Genomic DNA, 26,323 nt, shown 5'->3' on the forward strand with positions numbered 1-26,323 from the left:
AAGTTGTCCCTGGATCACGGGAAGCTGGCAGTGGCGGGCTGAACAGGCTCCCGGGAGGGGAGGTGTGGAGAGTGACCTGTGCTCGCACACAGGCTTCTTGGTGGCGGCAGCAGCAGCCTTAGCGTCTCATGCCTGTCTCTGGGGTCCGCGCTGATAGCTGCAGCTCGTGCCCGTCTCTGGAGCTCGTTTAGGTGGCGCTCTTAATCCACTCTCCTCGCGCACCCGGAAACAATGGTTTCTTGCCTCTTCGGCAGCTCCAGACCTTTTCCCGGACTCCCTCCCAGCTAGCTGTGGCACACTAGCCCCTTCAGGCTGTGTTCACGCCGCCAACCCCAGTCCTCTCCCTGCGATCCGACCTCCGAAGCCCGAGCCTCAGCTCCCAGCCCCCGCCCACCCCGGCGGGTGAGCAGACAAGCCTCTCGGGCTGGTGAGTGCTGGTCGGCACCGCTCCTCTGTGCGGGAATCTCTCCGCTTTGCCCTCCGCACCCCTGTGGCTGTGCTCTCCTCCGTGGCTCCAAAGCTTCCCCCCTCTGCCACCCGCAGTCTCCGCCCGCGAAGGGGCTTCCTAGTGCGTGGAAACCTTCCCTCCTTCACAGCTCCCTCCCAGAGGTGCAGGTCCCATCCCTATTCTTTTACCTCTGTTTTTCCTTTTTTCTTTTGCCCTACCCAGGTACTTGAGGAGTTTCTTGCCTTTTGGAAGGTCTGAGGTCTTCTGCCAGCATTCAGTAGGTGTTCTGTAGGAGCTGTTCCACATGTAGATGTATTTCTGATGTATTTGTGGGGAGGAAGGTGATCTCCGCGTCTTACTCCTCCGCCATCTTGAAGGTCTCTTCCCCCTTAGATTCTTAAACAGTTATAAATTTATCTAGCCCATAATTCTGGGCAGCTCTTCCTTATTCAAGAAATTCTCCAGTGATGTTTTCCCCTGAAAGAAGAGTTCTTACCATTTTTCCATAATAGGCCCCTTACATAACTTGCCAAAACCACACAAAATTTTGAATACAGTTTGAGTTTTATTGACCCCCCCCTAAAATCCACAAATCCTTGGGCGTCTACTGACTCTTACTGTAAAGAATATGTGGAGTGAAGGTATGACCATTAACATAATGAATGTCACTTTAAAAGCAATTTATTCAACAAACATTTATTAAGTGTTCATATGCCAAAAACTATGCTGTGGAGATGCAGAAATGGATAAAGTTCCTTTTCCTGCCCTTAAGGAGCTCACATTCTAGTAAAGGAGACTTTAAAAAACAAAAACAATACAGTACAATAAGTGACACAATAGAGGTAGGTTGTAATTACAGTGATGACACAAAAGAGGAAGTTAGATGATCCTCCTTGGAGGGAGCAAGGGCAGTTTCACAGCGGTGTTGCTTGATGCTGGGCCTGCAAGGATACACAGACATTTTCCAGGTGGGGAAGGACGGCTAGGGCACTTGATAGAAAGAGAATAGCAGGTACCAAGGTGTGGAGGCCTGACTATGCTGCATCTGAAGAACTGTGTGTTTTTAGCAGAACATGGGGTCAGGGGAGCAGAAAGACCCATATCAGAGAAGCTTGTACACCAAGGAAAGGGGTTTGGCTTCCTCCTAAAGCCTCATGAAATCTCTGAGGTGTGTTAAGCAGGGAGTAACGTTGTTAGAGTGCTTCTAGAAAGCCCACTTTGGTAGCATTGTGGGGCGAAAGAAAGGAGAAAGGAAACAGGCTTGGGACAAGGAGAAAGGTTCATATTTAGGGAAGAGCAGTGAAAATGGAAAGACAGCGATATATCAGAAACATGGAGATAAAATCCTTAGAGATTAGACATCCGCTGGACAGGGGAGAAATGGAGAAGAGAAGTGAGCCTAGAGAATTTAGATGATGATGGTTCTAAAATTAACCAAAGGAAGAAACACAGGCATAAGAGTAGGTTTGGGGGAGAATGACTTTTTAAGACACACACAGGTGTCTATGGGACGACCAATTGAAGATGTGTAGAAGGCAGATGGACTGAGAAGTCTGGGGTAAAGATAAGGATTTAGAGGTCACTGAATTGGAAGGACTCAAGAATGAGAAGTGGTGGTGGTGAGGAGAGCAGGAATGAAAGCCTGAGGAATAACTTTTAAAGAATAAATGAAAGAGGCACCCAGGAGTGAGTGAAATATAAGGAACCCAGGGGAAAAAAGCTTTCTAAAGAAGGGGCTATCAACAGTGTCTAATGCAGAAAAAAAGGTCAAGTAAGAACTGGCTTGTGAACGAAACCACGGATTTAGAATTGGGATTTTAGACTTCAAAGGACAATATTGTTAAGAACGACTGAGCCAAAAGCCAAATTTCAGTTAAGGAGCAAGTGGAGGGTGACAAAGTGAAGATAGGAATATTCTTTCAAAAAGATTAGCTGTTTAAGAAAAAAAAAAAAAAAGGGCAGGGACATAAGATGAGAGTTAGAGAGGTATACAGGCGAAATAACCATTTAAGCCCATCTACCATATTTTCAGAGTACTACAAATGTCCGTATACTTTTATATTTGGCGCTCACTTCACAGTCCTTTGAGTCTCCAAGAATAATGACTTAATAGTAGGTTAGTATCTTTCTTCTCCTGCCCTATTCAAATGAGGGGGAAAAGGAAAATAGGACATATATTGTGAAACTTAGTTCTGTGATTGTTAATTTAAATATACTGACTACATTTTCATACATTCATTCAATGAATATTTACTGGACACCTACTATGTGTTTGACACTGTACCAGGCCTTACGGACATAGAGAAGAAAAAGTATACAGTAGTATAAAGTGGCATTTCTAAGCCATTATATAAATAAACCCTGCTTTATTAATAATGTTACATCTCAACATGATATACCTGCTAAGACATACAGCGAGGGCCCATGACTGTGAGGTATACAGTTTCTTTTTTCCCTATAATTACCATGTGATATAAATTCCTAAACCCCTTCATATATTTTTATCACTGAAGGTCTTTCCTTAATGAAAACCACTAAAAATTACAGTTTAGTTTTCAGGAGAAAAAAGAAATGAACACCATGTACAAAAACCAAAAATTATATGCCTTATGACTATACAGAGTGAGCATTAAAAGGGTAACAAAACTCAAAAAGAATTTTAGATCGGAACTCAAAATGATTCCTGATTCTAAGGCTTATAGTATTATATAGTTCCAGATTTTTTTTCCTGAAAAAAATCATTAAAAAATTATTCACACTGAAGTGTTCATGGTTCAAAGGGCACAATGCCTGTAACTGACTTTCAAATGATTGAGGAAAAATAGTATACGTGTGTATGTATACAGAGAAAGCATAAGAGATAAAGCAAATATGAACAATTAAGGAATCTGGTAAAAGAGTTCTTTGTACTATCCTGGAAACATTTCTGTAATTTGAAATTATATAAAAATAAAAAGTTTCCCCAAAATTTTATTCAGAATTAGGGAAAGTATTATGAGAATAAATATATAAATCTATTCAACTTTTCACACTGTTTAGAAATCCCCTATGCCTTTGAGTTATCATTGTATCTTTCTACACACCAAAATAAGCCAATCAATCAAACTAGCAATATAATTCTAAAACTGGTTTCATACCAATGTATTGTAGGGTTGCCAGATAAAACACAGGACTCCCAGTTAAATTTGAATTTTAAAGGAGGAATAATTTTTTGGTGTAAGTTCGTCCCAAATATTGCACGGAACATACTTGTATTAAAAAACTATTTGTTGTTCATCTGAAATTCAAATTTAACTAGGCATTCTGTATTTTTATTTACTAAATCTGGTCACCCTAAATGTTGAAAAATTTTAGGCTGTTAATAATGGGTCACCATGAGCCTGCTTAGCATTTTCCTATAAATGCTTGTCACATTGGCCATAGTTTTATTTATATTACATCTTCTTACACAAAATTATTAAAACATCATTTACTTAGGGTTACCATATATGAATTTGATAATCCTGATTTTACTTAATATTAAACTTTAAAAGTTGTACCACATTATCAAAGTTTTACTTTTACTCACAATAATATTATACATAGACTTAACACAATTTTTAAAATTGTTTACTTAAAACAATATAATACCCTTTTACAAAAGCAGCTTTATGTAAAATGTTTGGCTTAAGACTGTCATTGCTATTAATGCCTTTGAACGAAATTCCATTCTTTGGCCTCCATTGTCCAAAAACAGGCACATTTCAACTTGATTTCTTTAATGAATATTTTGTAACAAGTTCCTGAAGTTTTCTAATTCTTTCACACTTGTTGAAATTCTGTAACCAAAAACAATTTCACTTAGAAACTATTTTAGATAACTTTTCTCTATAAGTTATTCACTTTGCATTTTCAGAACACAGAAAAAAATTTAAGTAATTTATTTCAGCAAATGTAAAGGTGCATAAACCATTTAATCTATTTTGATGCACTTCAGTTCTTTTTTTTTTTTAACATCTTTATTGGAGTATAATTGCTTTACAATGGTGTGTTAGTTTCTGCTTTATAACAAAGTGAAACAGCTATACATATACATATATGCCCATATCTTCTCCCTCTTGCATCTCCTTCCCACTCTCCCTATCCCACCCCTCTAGGTGGTCACAAAGCACCGAGCTGATCTCCCTGTGCTATGTGGCTGCTTCCCGCTAGCTATCTATTTTACATTTGGTGATGCACTTCAGTTCTTAATTTGACATGTCAAAACTAAGATAATATTGCCCAGAAATTAGTTATTTTTAATTATTCATAACTTAGTATTAAAGTTTCAAAATGCAAAATTATAAATTATGTAAGTATTAAAATATTAGGATATTTTAAGAATTCAGAAGTATATTCATATGCTTAGTATTTAAAGTACATAGGTATAAAGTATATAAGCACTAAAATATGTATTTTAAATATGCATAAGTAAATGAACACTTAAACTAATCAATATACCATATTTAGTAAATATACAAAGAATCAAAGCCTTTGGACTATAAGGAGTGAGAACAGTAATTGTGTGATCAGATTGTTTTCACTAACTTTTATAAAAAAGTAAAGTTTGTTATTTTAAGTGTACTTTAGCTCTGTTCTCCACCATGAAAAAAGTTGCAAAGTACTCAAATATAACTGTCAAGCTTCTGTATACTAGAGAATAATTTTGAAGGTCAATTAAATCAAACCCAAAATATTAGTCATAATTTTTTTAAAGTGAAGTAATGTAGTCCTTAGAAAATGTTTTTTTAATAAATCTCTGCATTCTTTAGATATAATAGGCTAGAAGAAATGTATCTATACTTAAATTTTATAATGTAAGTTCCTTATTTCAAGCTTATTTTCTAATCATTTTGATGCAAATTATTTTTAAAAGAACTATTAACCTTTCTACACAATGGTGAATTCACATGGAAATTTTATGTGTACACCTACCTTACACAACATGATTTTTCCAGGACCTTCAAAAAACATTTGGGCAGCACAAATACTTTTAAATAATTAGAAAAAATATGCAATTTCAGCAAGATGGATATTGAAGTCCACTCAGTGAATTAATCATGATTATAAAAGTCAACAGATGAAAATAAAGAATATTATCTAATGATTGTGTGTATCTACAAAGTTATTTCATAAGATCACAGAATTCTGTAGTAAGATAATTTCACTAAAAAGGGTATTTCTTACCCAGTTTTATCTGAAAGTATACATGTTGCATTAGACGTACTTGGCTAGCAGAAACAATTTTGGTAGAAACTAACCTTCCAAATGCATTAAATAATGATACTATTTCTTGTCTGGTTAGATGGAATTCATAACTGGGCCCACTTTCTGGCATATTTGCAATAAGTTTCTCAGAAAACAAGATCTTCAGAGCAGTGCCCAAACCCTGAGTCTATAATAAAAACAAGAAAAAAAGAAAAATCAGAAAATTCTTTGAGCACAGAATGAAAATAGGATTGAGCTTGATATGCTTACCTGAAGCTTTCCCCACAGTCGACATTTCAAACAACCAACACAATCCATGATTCTTGAAATATTTCTAAAATGCAGTCGAAAGTCCTCCTAAAAATAATTTAAAATTTTATTAAAATGTAGTATATAGTCAAATACTAAGTATTTCTGAGTGCCTTCTATGTGCCTCACAGTATGCAAGGCACTGGAGGGCACCAAAGTGGGGAACAGAACTGAAGTCAACATCCACGGAGTACCTCCTACACATCAGAATCTTTACATATACAATTTCATTTCATCTTCACCACAAATCCAAAAGTAGATATCATTACAGTCTACACCTAATGAATTAAAAAAACAAGGTTCAGAGAGGTTACATAACTTGCCTAAATTCTCATATCTAGTAAACAGCAAATCTAGACCCCAGCCTGCCTGCCTCCAAAACTAGACTATTTATAAATATATACAAAGGTAACTGAGTTGAGGTGTTCTGTTGTATGTGATTATTAACCATATGCCAATATCAGGGGAGGGGGGTGGGGGTCGTATGACATCATTTACCAAAAAAAGAAGGAGGAAAAAAACAAAGGCGGGAGGGAGGAATAAAAACCTTTGGTTTCATAATAGTTAAATTAAAACCCTTCTCTCTGGTATTAATTAGGTAAATCAACCAGACCTTTGATTATTATTGACATTATCGCACAAAAATATATAGAATATAGTGAAATCCATGTACCCTCCACCAAGTTTCAGAAAGAAACCATTACAGTGAAGCCTCCTATGTATCCCTTCAAAGTCCCATATCCCACCTTCTATAACTATTCTGAATTTGGTGTTTATCATTCCTTTTTTATCTTTATACTTTTAATAGATATATATATATATATATATCCATGAACACTAGGGTATTATATTGTTTATAAAAGGGCAACATGCATTAAACTCATCCAAAAGTAGTATATGTCTTTAAGGAATAAAGAAAAAAGAAGGGAAGCCAAGAACATATCCTTCTTTTACTACAGTGGAAATTATTAATTAATCCTCCAAGTGACTCCCTCTGTCCTGAATTTATAGTGGAATCCCAAGCTTATGGTACTTGAAACAGGAAATTTGACATACAGTTCAGATGGAACATTCATTATACCAAATGGCCTATAACTTTGGAAGCATATAATGTTTCATTTGTTTTTCTTATGTGATAAACCACACACAGGGCTCAATCAAAACAGAACAAGACCAAAGATCTAAAAATGGGAATAAATCAGTAAAGATTGGAACCTACTATTCAAAGCAGACCTCAATTCATACTCTGGGGACAGTCTTTCCCCAGATGCTTCATCCAGCCTGAGACTTTGAAACAGCCATTACATGTATTAATAAAAGATTTACAATAGGATCCCAGATCTTAAATCTTATTGATTTAATACAAAGCCCAAATAATTAATATTAAATGTCACCATATGTTAGCAATATTCTATGTCTTGTGTTTCTGTACCTTTTGGACTGAGTTCAGTAAGAGGTCATTCTAATTTTAAACTTACTTAGAAAAAATATTTACCCAGCAATATTTCCCTAAGTAGATTTTTGGTGATGTGAGGTTTCCTTTAAACTTGTGTTTCAACCTTGAATTAAAGGAAATTCACACTTTTAACATTAATAACAGAGCGCTAAAATTAAAGTAGATGTTCTCATCCAATGAGGGGCTGACCTCTGGAGGATTTAATAGTTGGTATAAGAGTCTACAAAATCCCTGTGTAGACAAGCAGTTGTTTATAGACAGAACAAATAGCTCACATGTATGCACTATAAATTTCCAAATGGATATAAATTTTATGATTAATAATAACTTCTACTTTAAAAGTGTTACTAAATGCATAGTGGATTTTTGGCAGTTATATATATATATATATTTTTAAAGTTATACAATTTTTCATTTATTTATTTATTTATTTATGGCTGCGTTGGGTCTTCGTTTCCGTGCGAGGGCTTTCTCTAGTTGCGGCAAGTGGGGGCCACTCTTCATCGCGGTGCGCAGGCCTTTCATTATTGCGGCCTCTCTTGTTGCGGAGCACAGGCTCCAGACGCGCAGGCTCAGCAATTGTGGCTCACGGGCCCAGTTGCTCCGCGGCACGTGGGATCCTCCCAGACCAGGGCTCGAACCCGTGCCCCCCGCATTGGCAGGCAGACTCTCAACCACTGCGCCACCAGGGAAGCCCTGGCAGTTATATTTTCACAATCAATAGATGCTAAAAACACTACTGTCATGGGGAGAGGCCTTGAAAGTTCTTGACTTAGACTCGTAAAGGTTGGAAGCCTCTATTCGAAATGATTGTGCTTCCTTTTGTACACATTGTCTAATCTTGGTATTTGAATCTATGTTCACTAATTCAAACACTTGAATATGGCAGCTCTTGAGTAAATCCCTATGTGGCATGTACAGAGAATACACGTGGTTGCTTACAAGAGCCAAAATAACATTGCAAAATTAAAACCAAGCACAAATGCTTAAATGTACTTAATATGCTAGAAACAAATTAATAAGCTAGAAATTTACTAGATCAGAACAAGGAGAAAATCCTTGTGACTTCCACAAATGACAATCAATGTCCAATAACCTGAGTATATTCTAAAGTTAACCCAGATAAGAAAAATGTATGATCCTTAAAATAACCAGAACCTAAATCATTTACAAATTCTCCTTGTTAATTTACACAGTTTTGGGGTCAATACTTAAAATTATAGTCAGTGGGTAGAATAATCAAACATTCTGTGGTTAAACATTGTGATCTACATTCAATGAAACCAACTGACCAAAAAACAATTCTCACCCAATTCTCAGATGTTTTATAAGCCTTCAGGTGAGATCCTATTCTATTGTGAATTGAACACTAAACAATTCTCTTTCATACAAGTCCTCTCTTTCTAACCGTATAAAGGAGACAAGGTGAGATTTTCAAATGAACTTATGTGACTGTTCAAATCCATGATATTCACCATAAACTGCTATTTAAAAAAAAAAAATATCTGATATCAACAAGTTTCCTTGGTGTTTTACTCCTTTCTTGTAAAAGGACTCAGAAAAATTATCTGTTAAATTTCACAGGATATGAAAGCTGAGTGTTTCAGAATTTCGATAAAATTAAAACGATGTGAGAAATATTTCTAATCTGCACAGTATAAAATGAGTAGATGCCAAAACACTCTCCATAAACCAGCAAGTGTATTAAAAATAAGAAAGATATCGAAAATAGTAGAGAAAAAAGTCTTATTATAGCATCTTCCCCCTCACTTCTAAGTTCCTGGAAACTGTTTGGGAGGTTATATAAGCACTGAGATATATATTTCTAGCAAGAATGCTTTAAGTAGGAGGTAGATGGGAGGTCAAAAATAACTATTATCTAACAGCAAAAAAATGGAGTGCAAAAAGTATTTTGTTTGCAAGCTGCAAAAAAATCAGGTTCTTTCATTATCGAAAGAAACAAAGAATTAGAAACAAAGGAAGATTGTTTGTTATAAATATTCTGATAAAATCAGATCCAGCCCAGTCCTACTGAGGGCCACCTGCTTTACTTACCTATAGCTTTATAACGAGAACAATCATATAATTTTACTTAAGTCCTCAAAAAAGACTTAGAAATCCCCTGAGGGTAGAAGCATCTCTCCCTTTAGTGACAAAAATCATGCTCTACACCCAGTGAGCGTTTAATAAATTTTCCCAGTGAGATTATTTATTTGTAGTTTTTGAGGCAAATATGCACAAAGATGGTCTTGCCTGGGGTCATACCTCTATTAAGAGGTAAGGCAGGGACTTCCCTGGCGGTCCAGTGGCTGAGACTCCACGCTCCCAATGCAGGGGGCATGGGTTCAATCCCTGGTCAGGGAACTAGATCCCACATGCATGCCGCAACTAAGAAGTCCGCATGCTGCAACTAAGGAGCCGGCGAGCCGCAACTAAGACCTGGTGCAACCAAATAAAGATAAATATAAAAAAAAAAAGAGGTAAGGCAAAGACCAGAGCCCATCTTGTGTGATCTCAGGTCTTCTGTTCCTCCGAGAACTGCATCCTGGTGTAACTAAATTTCTTTAATTCCCAGTGAATGAGATGAATTGACAAAACAATACTGTAACCTCTCCCCCTACAGAGCATCCTGTAATTTAGCCAAAACTATTTTCAGAATTCTCTCCAGCGAAAGACAGACTAATTCTGCCCCTTGTGCTCTAGATCCCTTTCCTTTCATTCATAAGTTCTATTTACTACATGAGAGCATCAATGTGAAATGAAAGCCTTCTGTAAAGAGTACACATTTCTGTTGTTACTTTGAAAACAACACAAACTAGATCTTAAGGTGGACCTGCTTTTGGACTTCCTTTTTTCTTGATGAAAAGAAAGATTATGACTCTGACTTTTCTTATAATTTCGGGATGTACATCAAGATTTATTGTTAAGAATAAAAACACGGCCTTTATTCATACCTGCATGAGTTTGTATTTAAAAATTAAGTTAGAGTATAAAATTATTACCTTTAGTTTGTTTGCTTCTTTTTTGTCCCCAGCAAAAAATGAATTCTCATCAAAATGCAAAGGAAATGACCTACATTAAATAAAACATAAATAAAATATATTCTCTGCATAGAACAGAAAATATTTTCATGTATTATAAAACATTAAAAGTCCTGCTGATACCACATTTTGCTGGTCAGTGATGAATAATATAAGTAAAATAGAGTAGAATAGATAGTAAAATCAAAATTCTGATGCCCCCAAACAAATTCTTACCCTCAAATATAAAAGCTAACTGTATAATATAGTAGAAGTTATGCCCCAAACCCAACCTCTTCAACTAAATATGAAAATAATGCAAGTATCAAATACCAAAAGAATGGCTCTTAAAACTAAAAATATGTGCCTTTTAGTACATAAGTCAAAATGAAAACAAAACCAAAACTCAATTCTAAACAATCTATGAGCAAAATTAGCTTTTAATTATTTTTTAGATAGTTTTCCTTTCTCTAAGTTGAATATTTAAGAATTTAATTTTGGATACCACTTGTCACTCTTCTATTAATGTATAAGTTGTATAAGTTGTAATATACAATTTACTTGATTTCATGAAGTATTTCCAGAAGTAACATTTTGTTTTCTGCATCCTGAACTTTATTTCCAGTGAAGAGTTGAAAATCCTGGCGCTCAAAGAATGGTACCACTTTAGATAAAGCCCTTAATTCTATTAAGTAGAGAAAATACAAGTTCTTAAGCCTTCGTGGACCTTCTCCTTCAGTTAAAATTCCATCAAATCGCTGCTGAAATTCTGTAATGTTATGTCCCCATTTTTTTTCCAACCAGGTATCTGAGAAGAAAGAAGAGTTAAATATTAAAAACTGCATTTTAAAATTAAGTAAGTTTCATTTTACTTATATTAGGTTATTGATGCCTGCAGAAGCTAATTTGATTTTATATTTTAAAATATATAATCAATACAACCATGAAAACTGTTTTACATAATTTAGCCTTTAATAGTTCCATATTAATATTTTATCTCCTAGAAGCCATCCTTAAGAGGAAAATAAACTCAATATTTTACTGAGAAACCAGGACTAATAAAATCAAATTTCTGAATATAAACATACTCATAAAACCAAGGTACAGAAGTCAAAAATGACTATCTGACATTACTAATGAGTTTGAAGCCCTAATTAAAGTTACTATGAGTTTGTTTCTAAGAAGTAAAAGATACTTTAATTCTAGAAGAAATATGTTATTGACGAAACTCCAACACGATCTAATTTTTCAACAGCCTTCGTAAAGCATGAAGAGCAGCAGAAAAAATGCTTTTACCTGTTAAACTCCAGGCCTGAAGCTGGCACACAAATATAAGGATTCTGATACAGTAATATCTAATGAAAAACAAACTATGCTCTTGAGAGCTTTTTTAATTCCCACAACAAAAGAACATTTTCAAAGTGACATGTATGATTTTGAGCAGCTTCTTAAAAGAAGGTGAAGAAAGCTAAGAACAGGCTGAACTTTTCCTTATAAGGTCCATGGTTCCCACATTCCTGATTACTACCATTTAAGAATAAATCTTTTACTGCCTAATATTCAATAGGGTCAATCCTTTCTCATCCAGGTAAATACCAAGAAAATTTTAAGAATACCTGAAAATAAGTGTGGTAAAGTGAATAAAAGTGAAATGTCACATACCTTGTAGAAGATACCGTGCACTCAAATGCACATTAATGCTTGCATGGAGCCCAGAAATAAGTCTGTAGAATGCTCTTTTTTCTACACAGAGGCCTACAAAAAGTAATTTGGAAATAGAAATTTCATATGTGAAATTTGTAAGACAGAAAATTAATTTTATGTGCATTTAAAAATGAAAAAAAATGTTATTTAAATTTGCTTAAAAATGTTCAATTACCTTCTAGCCAACTGTAAAAAGTGTTCTCTGAAATAAAAAGAAAAATAAGTCACAAGATTGTAAAAATGCCAAAATATAAGTTTTTCAAAAGTTTTAAAATACTATAGCAAATTTTTGACAAACAGTGATTCAAAGGTCCAAATTTTGTTTGTAAAGGAAAGAGAGAGGTTCTTGGTATGGATTCACTTTAAGTTCCACTTGGCAGCTCGGTCTTTAGAAGGCTTTAGCATTGCCTTAGGTGGCCCCAGCCTCATAACTTTCTGGATAAAATGTTTTATATGAGGTCAAAACACAGAATTTAAATAGTAAATCAATACATGGAAAAATACTTAGCCTTAGTAACAATTCATGCTATAAAAATTAAGAACTCATTATATACTTTTTAAAATGAGAGAAGTTAAATAAAAATTATAAAATAGTATTGGAGGTATATTATTTGTCTATAGCTGGTAGTATTATATGCCATTCAATATTTCAAAAGAGCAATTCAAGGAAATGTTACAAAAACCAAACATCATTTATATATTAATGACCTAATAAGATCAGTGTTCATATACTTAGACTTGACAGTTCTGCTTTTAGAATTATGGTCTTAAGAAATAACTCAAAATGGAGGTGGGGGGGTGGATAATCTGCAGAAGGATGATTGTTATACATAATTTTTAAAACCTGAAATAATCAAAATATACAAGGCCTAAGCTGACATGATAGAATACTATATACTAGTTAACATGGTTGAATAATATAAAACTATTAAAATGAGAAGAATGTGGAACACGACAATGCATGAAAATGTTTATTTGAAATAATATATAAAAAGGCATAAGAAATAATTATTACAACTGTGTGAACATTCTATGTATACATTTACTAGCGATGACAAACATTGTACTATATAGTTCTTTTTACAAAGTTGTTTATAGTAATATTAATAATGAACCAAACAAGCATAAAAGTAATGGAAGAAATGACAAAGGGAATAAACAATAAATTTATATATTTATAGACTACATAAAAACATAAAACATCTGTGTGTCAGAGAACTTTATAAACAAAAGCAAAATGCAAACAACAAACTGGCTAAAATGCAAATACAACAAAGGATAATATCCTAAGTATATAAAAAACTCACAAACTGAATAAAAATGCTAAAGTGCCCATTAAAAATGGGCAAAAAATATGAATAGAGAATTCATAAAGGGAAAATATAAATGGTAGTAACAGATAAAAATTGTTTAGCCTAACAATAAAATGCAAATTAAGCATATATTGTACAACACAGGGAATGTAGCCAATATTTTAAAATAACTATAAATGGAATATAACCTTTAAAAATTGTGAATCACTATGTTGTACACCTGAAACTTATATAATATTGTACATCAACTATACCTCAATAAAAAAATAAATAAAAATTCAAATTAAAACTATAAAGATACAACTTTAAAGAGTAAAGGTAAAAATATAATAATGCAGATGAGGGTCAGGTAAAACTAGCAGGCACAATGACTGGAAGGGGTGTAAATTAGCACACCCTTCCAATGACAAAAAGCAATCTGGTCATATGTATCAAGAGCCTAAAACGTCCTTATCCTTTGATCCAGTAGATCCATTTCTAGAAATCTAGGTTGTTATGGGTGAATGTTTGTGTCCCCCCTAAAATTCATATGTTGAAGCCCTAAACCCTCCCCCTAACCCCCACTGCTCCCCATGTGATGGTATCTGGAGGTGGGGTCTTTGGGAGGTAATTAGACCAAAGTAAGGTCATGAGGGTGGGGCCACCATGATGGAATTAGTGTCTTTATAAGTAGAAGAAGAGACCAGAGCTCTTTCTTTCTCTATCATGTGAGGATGCAGTAAGAAGGCCAGCTGTCTGTAAGCCAGGAAGAGGGCCCTCACCATGAACCAGATCTGCTGGCACCTTGATCATGGACTTCCCAGCCTCCAGAACTATAAGAAAATAAATGTCTTTCATTTTAGCCATCTAGTCTATGGTATTTTGTTAGAGCACCCTGAGCTGATGAGGACATAGGCTAAGGAAGCAAGTAGACATGGTAATGATAATATATAAAACTATAAATATATCTATTATAAAAATATAAACATGTAAATAATAATAATTATCAAAATGTTAGCAGAGAAGCAGTATGAGATAGTAACTAAAGCACAGACCCTGGAGCCAAACTGCCTGATTTGAATCCTGACTCTGCTACTTACAAATCATAAGATTTTAGCTGAGTTGCTAAACCTTTCTGGGACTCATTTTCTGCCTCTATAAAATGGAGATAAAAATAATACCTCCTAGGATTGTTGGAAGGATTAAATAAACTCATATTTGTAAATTGTTTTGAAAAGTACTAGCATGTCTTCTTAGCCATTATGATTATCAATTATTTTGGGGTTGTGGGATTACAAGTGATTTGTTTCCTTATTGGGAACCTCTAGGTTTTGGGGTTTTTTTTTTTTCAAGTTTTGGACCATGAATTGGGGGGAGCAGGAGTGTGACATTGCTTGGGACCTAGACTTCTAAAGAAAATTTCAGTTCAGTTTTATAATCCTGAAGTTGATATTCTCTGAATGTGATCCAGTTAGATAATCACCTAATATATCAGCTTTCATATCTGACTAAAATGAATACTTATAAATATACTCATAAATAAGATATTTTCTCTAAGGACAGCCTCTACAGGTTAACAATCTTTTCTCTGATAATGAGAGACAGGTTGAGATCTTCAAATAGTAACAAAAATCATTTCAATCTCACTCATAAAGCAAAAACATTCTCAAAAAGACAGAGTAAACCTAAAATATGTTAAAACTTTTAGCTTTACAAGTAACTTAAAGAGCTGGCAATGATACCTACACCCAAGAGTCACCACAAGCTTGGAAGACAGTAGCTCAACACTCTGATCATGTCTAGAACCTTCCTATATGAGACCTAGCAGATACTAGAGTTCAACCAGTAAAGGAGAAGTTTTCCCTGACAGAGGCTAGGGAAATGCCTAGCTTTCACATGCAATAGGTAAAATGTACCAGTGAATTATCAGAGGCTGAGGCAGGCTGTCTCTACTGCCTGATCCCAGGCACAAAGAGTCACATTTCCCTTAACCTATGCTGTCACCTCTAGAATATCAGGTAAAGAAATAAAAATTAACTTTTTCTTCGTCTCACGTGCGGGAAGAAAAAAACAAGTTTGCCCAACAAACATCTGAATGTATAAGCAAATTCATATATGTGATGTATGATGAAGACATTATACTTACCTTCACTTTTCCCTGAAAAAAGAAAACAAAATGCTTATTATTAAAAACTCCTTCCAGATGCTCCTTTTAAACTGCTACACTTCCACAAAATAAGACTTAGTAGAGGTTACTTTTAGTTCATCAGTTCACCCACATAAATAAAATCTGAGAGTGAGATGTGCCTGTGACTGCAACTCTTTCTGGTGATGAAAGGAATTGTGCCCGATTTGACTAAACGGTTTCATCTCCAAGAGCCTGGATAAAGAGTATTTTCAGCTTGTCCAAGATTTAATATGGGCTGACAGGAAAGAAAAATCTAATCTATCATCTGAGAGTACTCTTAAATATCTTTTTTTTTTTTTTTAATTTTTTATTATTATTATTATTTATTTTATTTTATTTATTTATGGCTGTGTTGGGTCTTCATTTCTGTGCGAGGGCTTTCTCTAGTTGTGGCAAGCGGGGACCACTCTTCATCGCCGTGTGCGGGTCCCTCACTATCGCGGCCTCTCGTTGCGGAGCACAGGCTCCAGACGCACAGGCTCAGCAATTGTGGCTCACGGGCCCAATTGCTCCGTGGCATGTGGGATCTTCCCAGACCAGGGCTCGAACCCGTGTCCCCTGCATTGGCAGGCAGATTCTCAACCACTGCGCCACCAGGGAAGCCCAGTACTCTTAAATATCTTAAGGGCTCACAGTTATTTGGCCGTCAGAGTCTTTTTACTTACTTATTTGTTCTACAGCTATAACACGGTTTCTGCTAAAGATGTGTGTTATTGCTTCGAAACTCCCGGGACTGACATTATAAAATTTTACCTTATTCAGGAATATTTTTAAAGACTATTTGTAAGATTCAAATTATGCACAGTTCAGCAGTTTGTATGCAGCTGCTCATTAACTATTGAAAAACTGTCTTCATTTTGCCACTTTTATTTAATGCCATTGTTTATTAAAGTACCATACGCTCATTGCAAATATATGTTAAAAAAAAAAAGAAGACAAAGATAAAATAAAAAATATCATCCATAACTCCCTCTGCCCAAAGATAAATACCATTTACATTTTGGTAAATGTCTTTTTTCTTTGTGTACAGGATATTTAGATATTATATCAATTATGTTTTTATAAAAAACATATTATACATACTGTTTGATACCTGCTTCTTCTCCTAAATGTGCTATTGATCACCACTGATATAAATGAATATAACTTTTCAGCAACATTTAGAATGGCTATATTCTACTATATGAATATACCATAATTCATTTAACCAGTTCCCTAACGATAAACATTGAAATTGTTTCCATTTATCTTTAAAATAAGTGAGGGTGGTTAATTAACTTATCAGATCATAATGTGAGTTCATAGTGAAGATCATCTCTTGCCTGGGAATTTGCATTTCATCTGATAGTAAATCAATAGTTTCCACTGGGTACCGTATGTGACTCCATATAAATCCAAAAGTCTTGTTTAAAGATGCTCTTTCATTTCTAAGAATGACTAGTCTGCCAACATTTAGGGAATGTTGCAGTCTCACTGCCTTCCAGGAGGAAATTCATGTTTATTGACTCTATGAGATCAGCAGCTTTCCAAATAAATTAAAAAAATGAAAACCATTCCACATTTGCTAAAAGTACATCAAAGATTTCATCAGTAAGTGCATATTCAGAGAACAGGGATATATATTTCCTAAGGAAAAAGCCTGAAATCATACACTTGAAATGGTTTATTCGACAAACTGTTCTGTCTATTACAGACTGGGCAGGGTTTGTAAGTTTCAATTTTTACATCCCCTCTGCACCTATACAGTGCCTAGCACATAGTAAATGGTGGATAATCATTTGTTGGAGGAACAAGTGATTTTCACTACTGTAGACAAGACCATTAAATGAGGAGGGTGAATTTCATTGATCATTTATCTAACAAACTATTCCATCTATTACGTTCCAGACTCTGTATTAAGGGATGAAATCAATAAATGCTGCCCATATGTCCAAAGTATCAGGGTAGATCAATAGATACATAAATAATAGTAAAATAATGCTAGCAAGTGGAAAGAGCTGAAGAGGAACAAAACAATACATAAGATCACTTTATGAGGAGAGAGAGATTACTTCCAGTTAAGAGGATCAGGGAAATTTGGGCGGGGAAGGCAGCATTTAAGCCAAACCCTGAGTTTAAGTAGAAAATGAAAAATGTTAATGAGATATAAAGTCATGTGAATTTGAAATCAGACTCCCAATATATACAACAATTTCAAGTTTTAGGAAAGATGTGAGGCAGAAGTTTTTTGGATATTCATTCAACTAAAAGATGAGTACAAATAGTAGAAAGCCTGAACACACACATTCTGCAAAAATGCATAAAAGAATAAATGTATAACTTAAACTTAATCCTATGATAGTCTAACACAATGAACTTCATTACAAAAATACTCCTTACTGAAGTGTAAATATTTTCAACACCAATTTCTCTGCAAGAGTGAGACATAACTTCAGTGAAAACAAGAATATATGATCTCAACTGCTCTTGCCAACCCTTATCTTGCCTTCTCCTTCCTTCTAACCAAAGTTCACTGGCTGAAAAATAACAGTGCAAATAAATAACTCACCGTGACCAGAAGCCAAAGGATTTAAAGGTCTTTTAATTGTCTGTGGCCTACAAACAAAAGAATTAAAGTATAAAGTATAAAATATAAATATGTTACCCATCATGTTATAATTATATAAGTAAAAGTGAAATTATCTCAGAAAGTTTTTTAATGACTATATCCAAAATAAAATTGTTTTACTGACCTTATAAAATATTTATTTTCTCTAAATGCTTTAAGGGAGGGTGGTTATTTGTTTTAGTGATAATAGTTTCTGATCTTTTCCCATTGTAGCAGCCAGAAAGTCATTTCCTAATCACTTTTTCAAACAAAGGAAGAAAAAAATACCAGTCAAGCTCTTCTCCTAGAGTTACTAATATGTTTTTATATATATCATATATGTGTGTGTGTGTCACAAAGTACACTCCTACTTAAAAGACAAGCAAAAAATATAAATACCCAACACAAGCACTAAAATAAAAAAGGGAAAAAACAGTGTGGGTAGATTATTTTCCACTTTGGTAATTTTAAGTACATCAGTTTGCCCTGAGGCCATCAAGTTTGTTATGATTTCAATAATAGGTAGTTTTTAACAAGAAAAAAAAGAGAGAGTTAGTATGTCACTAAAGTGTTTTTAAATCTCAAAATAAATATTCATTAGTATCTTTAGTAGAGTGCAGGGATTGTTTTAATGTCCTTTTATCTATTTTACAAATTTGCACAGCTTGAGACATTTTGGGAACAGAACAGGTAAGCTGTATTTTAACATCCTCAATTTAGTGCCTCATACATTGTTTATATTTTAGAAATATTATGGGGACCATGATATAAACTAGTTAGGAAATAACTACAAAACTTATACAAAATCTAACAAATGCTTTAGTTGGACTTTTAGTTCACATCAAAAAAAAATTAAGGAAAAAAAAACCTTTAAAGTAAGTCAATAAACTCAGTAAACCAAACATTCCTAATAATAGTCAAGAGAATTTAAATGAAACACATGGCAGAAATGAGTAAATAATGAAAACTCTCCACTTCCCAAACTGTAGAAATTCTGCAAGTCAAAAAAAGAAATTGCTGATCTCTTATGCTTATATTTGACATAAAAAGTGAAATGTATTTTTGCCACATTTGGGAACTCCAGAAATCTTCCCAGAACTATCCCCATCTCTGAGATAGCATAACGCTTGTGTGCACACAGGCACGCACAAACACATGCATCCCTTCCAAAAACCAATACGTACATTGTTTACAGCCTAGAGGCTTACAAGTGGGCAAACTTGAAGCATGTCTCAGTCTCTCAATGATCAAATTGACAGCTTCCATTGTAGTGGGTAACAGTACAAATGGGGTTCTTCCACTTACTAGATCTTTGACACTAGGCAAATCACTTAACCTTTCCAACTCTCAGTTTCTCCATCTATAAACAGTGATGACTACAGCACAGGGTTATTACAAGGACTAAAGGAGAAAATGTATGTAACATACTTAGCACAATACCTGGCACACCGTGAGCGCTCAAATGTTACTAATTATAATTATTCTCCGAAAAGAATTTAACTTTAAAGCAGGTAAAATAACTATAGCCACAAAAAGAGGAGTATAGAACACCAAAAAGAGAATTAGGAATTATACATCCTAACCTATTCCCTGCCACTAACTATATGATCTCTCTGGCTCTAGGTTACCTCATCTATAAAATGAGATTCTAGTACAGCAGAAACTAACAGAACATTGTAAAGCAACTATACTCCAATGAAAATTAATTTAAAAAATTAGATTCTATAATTCACTTAAGGAACATTTGTGAAATGCCTACAGTACTCCCATAAAAGTCTAACACTGTTCTAAGTGTTTTAAAGAACAAAGAATTATTTGTTGAAACGCATGTCCACATGTTTCCCCAGAGGGGAACTGGATTAATGAACAAGTACGTTTCCATGTCTAAATACATCCTTTAATAAGGTGAATTTGACTTGTTCTTTTAAATCATTGTGATTTTGTTTATTTGTTTATAAAGAGAAATGAACACATCTTTCAGGAATTTCGAAATGAAAACGACACGTACTTAAAACAGTTTTCTTCATAGATGACATTCCATATCTTCCAAGCATCTGGTCCCTTGTAACCCGTGTAGCGCTCAGGATTAAGGAGCAAATCGACATATTCAGCATCAGGAGACTGTATGTCTGTAAAACAAAATGTTTTAATAATCTTTCTTCTTTTCAGTAACCTTAAAAGGCTAATATGACAGACTGTATTCCATCGATTCTAAGGCACCACAAATGTAACAATGCATCTAGGATTTAAAAACACCTTTTTAGAAGAAATCCTAAAAAGAAGGGAAAAGAAGGAACAAACACAGCCACATTAAATTACACACTGTTTACAAAAGCATCTTGGTTTTAGAAATGGTAAAAAAAAAAAAAAGGAACATGTGAATTTTAGAATTGAAGGAACATAGTAATTCAATTCTTATAAGCTATCCAGGCAAAGAATATACCTTACATTCCTCATCACATTAACCACAAGCAGTTCATCAGTAACTAAGGTAAATGAAGACATATTAGTACCATACAGTTTGTTACCAAATACTTCCTTCTTACATGACCACCATCAGGATCCACTACAAAGCTGTCCCAAAGGTATAATCCTAAATATTCAAAAAGTTATAAGCAGGATGATATTTGTATCAGCATTATTTATAAAAGGGAAAATCAGAAGCAACCTAAATGTCCAAGAGAGCAGAGCACGGTCTCTGGAGCGCGAGTGCCTGGGTTAGAATCCAGGCCCCACTACTTATTCACTTCGGAACCCTGGTCAAGTTATGTAAATTCTCTATGCCTTGGTGCCCTCATTTGTAAAATGGAGATAATACTCATAGCATTACTGTGAGACGTAAAGAAGTTTATATGTGCAGAGTGCTCAGAACAACAGTAGGAGTATAATAAATATTAGCTATGGCACTGGTATTATGCTATATCTTAATAGACCATTTTACAGTAAACAGAACTGTTAAGTACAAAGGCTATCTAATAAAATGAAAAGATAAGCATTATAGAAAAGTTAATTACAGAGATATGTGGAAAACATACCAAAATTGGTGGGATATTGGTTTCTCATACGTTCTATAAATTTGTATAATGTGTTACAACTTTAAAATAAAACCAAAAAAATATGGCCCTTGGTCCTCAGTGGCTCTGGGGAATTAGTTAATAACACAGTAATACCGGACTCATTGATAAAGCTTAACAGTATGAACCAACAAAGAATGAGGAAGTGAGTGAAAATGGCCTCAAAGCAACCAAAGTAGATGACAAAAATCTGAGCAGAAAGATGCTTACACGAGAATCCATCAAGCTCTCTAGAGTACCTACTTCTCATTTAAAAAACAAAGATAAAACTATGCTTGGTTATTTTTATCCCAATTCACAGTTCATTAGAGTCATAAATTAGGGGCAGATTTGCTTCTAGAAACAGCCCAGTGACAGCACCTAGAAATAACTGAGAGTCCAAAGCAGAAGTAGCAATTAAAATAACTAGAAGAAGTAAAAATAAAAATTTAAAAAACAAATCTGCATGGAATCACCTAGTTCAGGAACAGATATCTCTGTTCATCTCAATTAATGCTATAGGTATTACCTCAGTATAGCAAATTATAATAAATTCATAAAAAATAACTCTAACTCTTAAAATATATATATAAATAACACTCAGCATCTAGAACTTTAAGACAGAAAACTAATCACCAAGGAATGATTAAATTTTTAATATCTTGCCTCGTTAGAGATAAACATTAGTTGACATAATTTTACTTACAACAAATACTTCCTCTCTCCCAACTTTACTAAAAAAAAGGTTACTGTAACCTTATTTTGCCAGATAACAAAAGCTCAAATTTCTAATTAGGATTTACAAAATACCTTCTATCCTCTACATACCGTTTACATACATTATTTATTCCTTATAAAGCTGTCCTTTTTTTTTTTTAATATTTACCCTCCTTTAACAGAAGAAACAAATATAAATGGACAAGTTATTCACCCAAGATAACAGAACTCCACCATATAAGGAGTGACTTATTGATTTGTGACACAAATGTAAGCATGTAGTCTTCAAAGGATATTTTGGTTAAAGTATTACCATTCTTTCTCTAACACTGCAGGCCTAAAAAAATTATGCTGCATGTTATAAGTTGAATTTTATCTCACATAGCAATGTTTAAGCCAAAGAATCCTTGCAGAAAAGACGGCAAAGTTAGGGTTGGTAGAGCATTTTATCCCCCTTTCTTTACTGGCCTAAAGCTAGATATAAGTCTACAGTTCTTTACCCAACACCCTTGGGGCCAAATGTATTTTGGAAATCAGAACTTTTCAGATTTTAGAAAGGTAATACAGTACATGCAACATATGTTCAATATTATTCTAGCAGGGACTGGGACAGCAAACTTTTTTTTTTTTTTTTTCACACACACACACAGTGTATTTTATTTTTACAAGAGATAAATAGACTGACACCAAGCATTGTACATGGATGACCACAACAAAAGCAACAATGATTGCAATTACCAAACATGAAGCAACCTTTAATCAAACACATAAAAACATGAATATAAACATGCAGTAAAAACATGAATATTCGCACTGAATGAATCTGTACTAAATTTAAGGAGAAAAATGTTCATTTTTCAAAGTTTTCAGATTTGGGAATTAGGAATAAAGGATTATAGATATGTATCTGCCAAAATATGGTCATAGTTTTTATTAAGGAAAGCATATATATCTTTTTTTTCCAAAATGAGGCCACAAATTAAAAATAAGTACTTTCCCTTTTTCTTCCCTCTTTTTTTGGGGGGGAAGGGGTGTTGCAAGATTCATCTTTTGCTTATAATTAAAATGATCTATATCGTTCTTTTCACTGATTTTTTAGAAGATCATTAATCTGTTCCAAAAGAACCAAAGAAGGATACAGAAACTCAATTTGGTTTAATTTTGTTTAGCCAATTAAAAGGCTAACAAACTTACAAAAAAGGAGATACTAAAAAAAAGGAAGACTAGGAGAATCTATAAATCTAAATAAATAAATCCATAAATCAAATGGTTCTAATGGGTTCTAGGGCTCCTAGATTTTAATCATATCAGAGCTCTGGCTTAGTTTTAGATGTCACAGACATAACTCATGGTTCGTTTTTCTCTTTTCCAAAAATAACACAGACCATCATTAAGGAAAATGTTTAACAATCCAAGGCCAATATATCAAAAGCAGGTTTTTGCAATCTCTACCTTTTATCTATTTATGCAAAATACCTGTATATATCACAAAAATTATATATATTACTAAGTACACAGAACTGCAAAACTCAGGAGGTAAATTTTTCTTTTCCAGAAACTGGGTTTTCTTTTTAAATTGTTTTATTGTGGTAAAATATATATAACATGAAATTTGCCATTTTAACCATGTTTAAGAGCACAATTCAATGGCATTAATTGTACACATTCACAATGTTATGCAACCATCATTGCTGTTTCCAAACTTTTCTATGACCTCAAACAGAAACACTGTAACCATTAAGCAATAACACCCCATTCTCCCCTCCCCCTAACTCCTGGTCACCTCAAATGTACTTACTGCCTCTATCAATTTGCCTACTCTCTATATATCATATAAGTGGAATCATACAATATTTGTCCTTTTGTGTCTGGCCTATTTCATTTATCTTAATGTTTTCAATGTTTATCCATATTGCAGCATGTATCAGAACTTCATTTCTTTTTACGGCTGAATAGTATTCCATTGTACGTGTATACCACACTTTGTTTATACATTCATCTGCTGATGGATACTTGGGTTGTTTCCACCTTTTGGCTGTTGTGAATAATGCTGCTGTGAACATGGGTGTACAAGTATTTGCTTCCCTGTCTTCAATATTTTTGGATATATGCTGAGGAGTTGAACTGTTAAGTCATATGGTAATTCTGTGTTTAGCTTTTTGAGGAACTGCCAAACTGTTAGAAATAATTTTTTAAATTATTTTAAAAGAATTTCTTTTCCTTAGGCACAATCTTAATATGCATAAAAAAATGTTATACCATCAGCTTCACAGAAGTTGTCTGAGGAATCATCATGCTTGGTCCACTGAAGAACAGCCTTCTGTGTTTCTTCACTTTAAACAAAGAAAAGAAATAGAGTTATTCTTTTTCTTAAGTTAACATTTCACATGAAAAAGCGTAAAATACTACTGCAAAAAAACCCCAAACCTTAGAGATTCATCCACAGCTCCAAGTCGTTCGGCTTGCTCACATTCTTCAATGAGATTATTGGCTTCTTCAGAATACTAAAACAAAAGGGAAATAAATAGAATTCAACTGATTGCATTTTTAAAACTTTTAAAAAAGAATTTCAAAGGAATTTGGGGTTCTTTTATACATAGCACCATCCCCCTGGCTTCAAAACTTAAAAAAAAAAAAAATTAGCCCCACATTCCTCGTGAAGTTAAAAAATAAAAGTCTTTGCCCTTTGTTTTGTTGACGAACACGATTTACTATATGTTGACAAAATAAAGAATAGTTTATAGTCTGATAACTCATTATCAAAATGTCCATTAAGAAAATCTTTGAGGTTAAAGAAATCACTTGGCAAGGAGTCATGGAGCAATGTCCCACTTTCCTAATGACCTAACTGTGAGCATCAGTTTTCTCTTCCATAAAATAAGTGGTTGGGCTAGATCTTGTGTGTCTACGATCCATTTCAGCTCTAAATGCCATGATTCTAAAAATGCCCTGGAGTCTACCAAATCTTATAAAAAGTATTCCAATATCTTTAGATGCTTAAAATATATTCTTTAACAACCACATTTCGTCTCAATGTCTAAGTCACTATATATATTCTGCTAGCTGTGTACATGGCACAGGGGAAGTGAGTGTGGATCATGAGATTTCACAACACACCAGTCATCACCACCGTACAGCTAAAAGACAACATTGGAAGCAGGAGGCCACAAATTCAATCACTCAACAAATATTAACTGAGTGCCTATTATGTCCTTATTGTTAGGATGACCACACAAATGACTGTCCAGACTAGGACTCTTTTGAGGATAAAAGGGAACACTAAAATAACTGAAATGATACAATTTTTTGAAACACTTATGTACTGAATTACAACGTTGTTTCATTACGTTGGTCGACCTAAAGACCGTTCAATTCAAAAACTACTTTCAAAAATGAAATTCTGGGGCTTCCCTGGTGGCGCAGTGGTTGAGAATCTGCCTGCTAATGCAGGGGACACGGGTTCGAGCCCTGGTCTGGGAAGATCCCACATGCCACGGAGCAGCTGGGCCCGTGAGCCACAATTGCTGAGCCTGCGCGTCTGGAGCCTGTGCCCCGCAACGGGAGGGGCCGCGATGGAGAAAGGCCCGCGCACCGCGATGAAGAGCGGTCCCCGCACCGCGATGAAGAGTGGCCCCCGCTTGCCGCAACTGGAGAAAGCCCTCGCACGAACCGAAGACCCAATACAGACAAAAATAAATAAATTAATTAATTAAAAAGAAAATCCTTTAAAAAAAAAAAAAATGAAATTCTTTTATACATTATTAAGTATTAATGCGTAAAGGGATATGCTGTGTTCAGCCTACTCTCAAATGGTTCAGAAAACAATAAGAATATGTATATAGAAAAAGCATGCTAAAACAAATGAGGCAAAATATTAAAAATTAGTGAATGTTTATAAAAAGTGTACAAAATGTCTTTATATTAATATTGCTACTTTTCTTTTTTTTTTTTTTTTTTAATTTTATTTATTTATTTATTTATTTATTTATGGCTGTGTTGGGTCTTCATTTCTGTGCGAGGGCCCTCTCCAGCTGCGGCAAGTGGGGGCCACTCTTCATCGCGGTGCGCAGGCCTCTCACCATCGCGGCCTCTCCCGTTGCGGAGCACAGGCTCCAGACGCGCAGGCTCAGCAACTGTGGCTCACGGGCTTAGTCGCTCCGCGGCATGCGGGATCCTCCCAGACCAGGGCTCGAACCCGTGTCCCCTGCATTGGCAGGCAGACTCTCAACCACTGCGCCACCAGGGAAGCCCGCTACTTTTCTATATGACATTATTTCAAAATAAAAAGTTAAAAATACTTATCAAAAAGTAAACAAAATTGTT

The 26,323-nt window shown here is 34.6% G+C and overlaps 1 protein-coding gene across 2 annotated transcripts in view; it reads right to left on the minus strand.

Moving 5' to 3' along the window:
* Nucleotides 1-1,113: 1,113 nt before the first annotated feature.
* The window catches only part of ERO1A (endoplasmic reticulum oxidoreductase 1 alpha), a 42,885-nt gene continuing 17,675 nt past the window's right edge, over nt 1,114-26,323 (minus strand). Inside the window, exons 5-16 of one of the 2 annotated variants that reach the window (XM_007192861.2) lie at nt 24,428-24,504; nt 24,260-24,333; nt 20,239-20,359; nt 18,192-18,238; nt 15,602-15,613; nt 12,339-12,365; nt 12,122-12,214; nt 11,021-11,267; nt 10,442-10,511; nt 5,945-6,031; nt 5,728-5,861; nt 1,114-4,266 (exon numbers count right to left, since the gene is read on the minus strand). In XM_007192861.2, coding sequence (XP_007192923.1) covers nt 4,206-4,266; nt 5,728-5,861; nt 5,945-6,031; nt 10,442-10,511; nt 11,021-11,267; nt 12,122-12,214; nt 12,339-12,365; nt 15,602-15,613; nt 18,192-18,238; nt 20,239-20,359; nt 24,260-24,333; nt 24,428-24,504 — 1,050 coding nt within the window. In that variant the 3' untranslated portion in view covers nt 1,114-4,205. The remainder of the gene's footprint in view (nt 4,267-5,727; nt 5,862-5,944; nt 6,032-10,441; nt 10,512-11,020; nt 11,268-12,121; nt 12,215-12,338; nt 12,366-15,601; nt 15,614-18,191; nt 18,239-20,238; nt 20,360-24,259; nt 24,334-24,427; nt 24,505-26,323) is intronic. The other variant, XM_007192862.2, reaches the window with a different exon arrangement.

This window comes from Balaenoptera acutorostrata, chromosome 3 (assembly GCF_949987535.1).
Source record: "Balaenoptera acutorostrata chromosome 3, mBalAcu1.1, whole genome shotgun sequence".
Lineage (NCBI taxonomy): Eukaryota > Metazoa > Chordata > Mammalia > Artiodactyla > Balaenopteridae > Balaenoptera > Balaenoptera acutorostrata.